Source organism: Hyperolius riggenbachi, chromosome 7, assembly GCF_040937935.1.
Source record: "Hyperolius riggenbachi isolate aHypRig1 chromosome 7, aHypRig1.pri, whole genome shotgun sequence".
NCBI lineage: Eukaryota > Metazoa > Chordata > Amphibia > Anura > Hyperoliidae > Hyperolius > Hyperolius riggenbachi.
In genome coordinates this window covers 113537156-113542719 of record NC_090652.1, presented here as the reverse complement: position 1 = coordinate 113542719, position 5564 = coordinate 113537156, and the positions used below count along the sequence as shown (strand labels likewise).

Genomic DNA, 5564 nt, shown 5'->3' with positions numbered 1-5564 from the left:
GTCATGTGAGACCCATGAACCGTGGTCATTAGGGATGGGCTCACAAGTGCTTTGGCACGCAAATTCGCGATTTAAATTAGTTTTAGGTTTAATTACAGCAGGTGTGGGGCGGGGAATGAAAGTGTTATTTACCCATAAATCAGCGTCCTCCCTGCGCTCCAAATAGGTCCATGCATCCTATTAGTCGCGTTCCAAGCCTCGCTGCCGTCACTTTCTCCTTCAAGCAGGAAGGAGGAAGTGACGGCAGCAAGGCTTGGAACGCGAGTAAAAGGATGCATGGACCTATTTGGAGCGCAGGGAGGATGCTGATTTATGGGTAAATAACACACTCATTCTCCTCCCCACACCTGCTGTAATTAAACAAATTTAAATCATGAATTTGAGTGCCAAAGCACTCGTGAGCCCATCTCTAGTGGTCATGTCGGCTGCTCTCTACACGCAACTGTAGCCTGCATGAATGTTCTCAACTGGGAGCAGATTGGACCAGCGTTCTCCACAGAAGTTTTTTTCCAGCAAGGTGGCATGAAAGTATCCGGGTAGGGATCAACGGGGGAATGCAGGTCCAGTGCAACACTGCTTACATCATAGGAGGAGGATGAGAAGGAGAACCCATGACAGCCGGGCGCCCACCAAAATTAGCAGGGTGGAGCACCCAGCTAAACAAGAGCCTGGGGAGAACACTGTTATTTATCCATTTTACCCAACTTGAAATTGCATCATGTGTACCACACTAGGTCTCAGCAGTTGATGTTGCTGTGCACCGGACGGTAAAGTCACGGTTCCCTTAGCTCAGCATGCAAAAACAGCCCAAAAACTATGCACAGTGCTCAATACCCACAGTAGTCTGAATGGTGTTGATTTGTTCTGTTTTTGGTTTTCATTTTCAAAATGCCATTTAAAAAGAAAAAAAAATATGACTCCCACATATTGACTGAATAAAGATACAGTGTACACTTAATGTCCTTGAGTATGACAATTATCTTATAAATAACTTGGCCTGGTCCCTTGGCGTTCACCATAAAGGGCAGTGTTCTCCCCAGGCTCTTTTAGCAGGGTGCTCCACCCGGCTAGTTTTGGTGAGCACCCAGGTGTCACCGGCTCACCTCCTCCTATGCTGTAAGCAGAGTTGCACACAGAAGCACGGCCCTGCATTCTCTCATATTGCCCCACCAGGCTACTATTTTATGCCACCTGGCTGGAAAAAAATTTCTGGGAAGAACACTGAAGGGATTCTACTGTATACCAATAATGCCAGCCTGAACATAAGGTGGGCATATCGTCACAAACTTTACACAGAGAAACTGTTCTATTCAATGAGACAGCCCACAGTAAAGAAATATAAAACCAAAAACGTTAATAAATAACATTTAAATAAAATATTAATTTTCAAAGAAAAAAAGCTGAAATATACATTCACAGTAATGTGCAAAACCCAATAGTCAAAAATCACAGCAATTGAGGCTAGGTTCACAGTGGGACGTGAGTAGTGATGAGACGTTACACTGGAAACGCAGCAATACAATGTAACAAAAAACAAAACAAGGTGTTAATGCAGCTTAACGCTGTGTTACCATCTTATAGATTAGATTAGATTAGATACAGTGGAGCACCCAGGCAATGAAAAGTGTATGCTTCCCTATATCTGTAAATGTCTGCGTTAAGAGGTAACACACTGCAGCAGTGCTTTACAATGTATAACGCTGAACCCGCAACATCCTACTATGAACCTAGCATCACAGGGTAATATAAATTACATAGTATAATAATCAAAGAATCAACTGCACCACAAACATTCAGAAATATTTAAAAAAAAAAAAAGTGAAGCAGATGTAAACCAAAGAAAAATCAGCTGCCTCACAAATGTTCAGAAGTATAAACAAGAGTGAAGTGGATGTAAACCATTTGAAAATATTAAAGAACCACTGTCATGAATGTGGCTGGTTTAAAGGACCACTATTGCACTGTCAGGCGCAAACAAACTGTTCATGCCCAAGCTGTAAAAGAAAAAAAGAAAAAAGCAACCAGCTCAATGTAGCTTGAAATGGTGAGTTTAGAAAAATTGTTTCTTCATAGATCCTCAGACAGCAGAGATATCCACGGATGCATTCCCTGTGCAGTCCACTATCCTCACTTGAGGGCCAAGAGAGAGAACACTAGGCAAGGCTACATAGGGACTTAACACCATTCTGACCTTGGGGATGGTTGAACCTCCAAGACTGTAGGTAGAAGAAATATTTAGAAAGTAAGTTTTTCATTAAAGAGCAATTTTCCTTGCCTTCGCTGCTGCAAATCTATCAATTATTTCCTCAAAATTGATGCTGTCGGTAACCTCCCGCTCCACACTCAACAAAGCCAAGGCTGACAATCTTTCCTGCCCCATGGATGATCTCAGGTAGGACATGATCAGTTTTAACTTACTGAAAGATCTTTCACAACTGGCAGTGGATGTTGCAACTGTCAGTAAGATCTGAAGGCCAACTCTCAGATTTGGAAAAACATCATCTCCATACTGCACAATGAATCGAAGTAGGTCCTCTGGTGTCAAAAGCTTAACATCAGCCCTTGTGTTCAGTAACATTTGGCAGTCAAGTATTTCACTGAACATCTCCAAGCCATCCAAGTCCGTATCATAAAAGCTTCCCATATCAATGCATCTTTGTTTCAAGGTACTTTCATCAGTTGTGCACATCAGTTCTTTTATGTCTAAAAGAAAGCCAAAACTGGAGTCCAGTTTCTTCAAGCTGTTGAATCGGTCTCCCATTTCTTTATGTATTTTGTCAATCATACTTTTCATCAGTCTCAGCATTTCTTTTTCCGCTGTAAGCCCTACATCCTCTGCTGTTTCTCCAGCCATTTTCTTTTTCTTCCTTGGCCGTCTCTCGACTTGGACATTACAAGAACTGCACAGTTTCTTTGCTTCTGCAAGAGAAATATTGCATATGTCATCACTGTTTTCTAAGAAATACACTTGCAAAGCCTGAATATCTTGAGCAGCATTATGGAAATTCATGGTGTGGTCCTGAAGCCTTTTCTGAACCCGGTCAATCTTGGCAAGTATAGTATTCCAGAATCGAAGAAGAACCAAAAATTCAAATGTTAAAATCCGATGTAACAACTGAACTGCATCACTTTTGGTTTCTGAATTTTCATCGTGATCTTCTGCAATATCTTCCAGTAGTTCTACCAAAACTTCTAGTTGATCGTGTATTGGTTTAACAGCTTCTACTCTGGCACTCCATCGAGTTTCTGACTCGGACTTCAAAGATACACCAAGAGCAGTTCTCAGTCTCTCCCATCGAAGAGTTGACAGTGAAAAGTAAAGATAGATAGCTTGCACAGTACAGAAAAATGTCACACCTGCAACCTCATGACTAACAGCATGAACCCCGACTAAATTAAGTGTGTGGTTATCACAGTTCACAAATGTAGCTTTTGAATTAATTGCAGCAAGTCTTTGTTGCACTCCAGATTTGTAGCCAGACTTTACAGCTGCATTATCGTAACATTGTGATCGACAGTCTTCAAAGGGTAATTTATCCTTTTCCAGTTGTTGCAATATTATGTTTGCAATACTTGCTGCATCCTTTTTATGTGCTTGAATGAAGCCTAAAAAAGATTCCCTCACAACCACAGTTTTAGCTTCAAAGTTCACATCTACGTATCGAATGGTTTCTGACATTTGTTCTTGGTGAGCCACATCAGGCGTTGAGTCAAACATTATACCGTAGTATTTGGCTCTCTGTATGTCGTGGACAATTTTTTCCTTAACTGTAGTTGCTAGAAGCTGTATAAATTCATTTTGGATTTTCGGCGAAAGATAGGTTGGTGAACCTGGATTCTGCTGCACATAAGAAAGGTGGCTCTTCATAACCGGATCAAAATCTGCAACCAGCTTCAGCAGTTCTATAAAATTGCCAGGGTTTTTGCGACTCTCCCTGTTTTCAACGGTAGTTTCTCTGTGGCCTCTAAGTGCCAAATTTTGTTTAGCTAAATATTTTAAGCAGCATAATACCCTTGTAAGCACTTGTCGCCATTTTTCTTTCTCTGTAGCAATCTGCCTTTGAAGCTGTGCATCTATGAATCCTTCTTTTCTTATCATCCTCCTTTCCATTTCCTTCCACGTCGTGAAAGAATCCCGATGCCTTTGTGAGTTTTCATGTGCAGTAATTTTTTCTGGTTTCTTCCAAATACGAAAACCATTTTCAGTTTCCAGTGAAGAACGGTTACTGACTACATCTTTGGATGGAAAAAGCATACAAGAGAAACAAAATGCTGCAGCCTTCAGAGGGGAATAAAGCAGCCAGGATCGACTCACTGTGCCTCCTTTCCCTTTGCCTAATTGTTTTGTAAACCAAGCTGAAGTCATTGATCTATTATTTTTGGGTGAAAAAGGCCCAGCACTGTTCTGGAAAAAAATCGACCCTTTCTCCACTATTTCTATGCGAAGTGAATCAGAAACAGTAGGTTTTCCCGATGCCTGGTCAAACTTTATATACCCAAAATCTTGATGTTGTATTACATCAGCTATGATCTGAGTACATTCTGGCGTCTGTTTAACTGGATCAGGTGAAACATTCAACTCTGCAGAATTTGATGAACTTTGACTTTCGGTTTCAACTACATCTGGCTGTGTGGAATCACTTTCACTACTGTTTGTCTCTTCTAAGTTTTCTTGTTCAAGTGTTACAGTAGAGTCCTGTGATGTGTGTCTTCCTACATCCCCCACTGATTTTGATGTTGATTGTTCCAAATCGCTTCCTCTATTCAAAAATGCTGACAATATTTTACTTGACTTTGCACATTCTTCAGCTTGGACCTTCCTTCTTCTTCTTCCTTCTGCCTCACTTAATTTTTTCTTATGTGCTCCTTTCATTGTACCAAATATCTGTAAAAAATAGAAATATAGAAATTATTAACTGATCATGTTGGAACTAAGGCTACGTTCACAGTCGTGCATTATTATGGATGCTTTGCAATGCAGGTTAGTATATTGCAATACACCACCTATGCAACATTCACAGTGCAGCAAGAGTGTTGCGGTATAACAGGTTACAGCATCTTAACACATATCCACTAAATGTGCGTGTTAACAGTAAAAGTGAACATACTTTCATTGTATGCTTCTTTGTACCTGACACAACACGTGGATAACCTGCAACGATGCTGTCCTGATCCGTTACGCTCCTGCTGTCACAGGGAATGCAGCACAACGGACACTATGAATGTGGCCTTAAAGTAAGTTCCAACATGATCAGTTATAAATGTACTATTTCTATTGTTTACAAAATATTTTTTAACTATTATATTTTGCAAAAAATCTTCTGGAAAATAATTTTAATCTGAAAACGCATTCTTTGGAGCAATCAGGATTGAAATCTTATGAAGGCTGCACAGCCAAAAGCTTTCTCTTATTCTTTTAAACAGGCTGTCTACATGTGGGTTTGATATGGCTGTGTAAAACTTAAAGCTATAGGCTTGCTATAAACCAGCGATTCTGGATGCTTGCTTGGCTTAACAAGGGCGAAAAGGGATAATTTGCATATTTAGTAGTAGTGCATTGTGGG

The 5564-nt window shown here is 40.5% G+C and overlaps 1 protein-coding gene across 1 annotated transcript; it reads right to left on the bottom strand.

The window, feature by feature from the left end:
• Positions 1-2254: 2254 nt before the first annotated feature.
• Positions 2255-4873, bottom strand: LOC137526097 (zinc finger MYM-type protein 1-like). Its single transcript, XM_068247313.1, has one exon. The coding sequence runs from the start codon at positions 4871-4873 to the stop codon at positions 2255-2257; it is 2619 nt and encodes an 872-aa protein (XP_068103414.1).
• Positions 4874-5564: the final 691 nt, after the last annotated feature.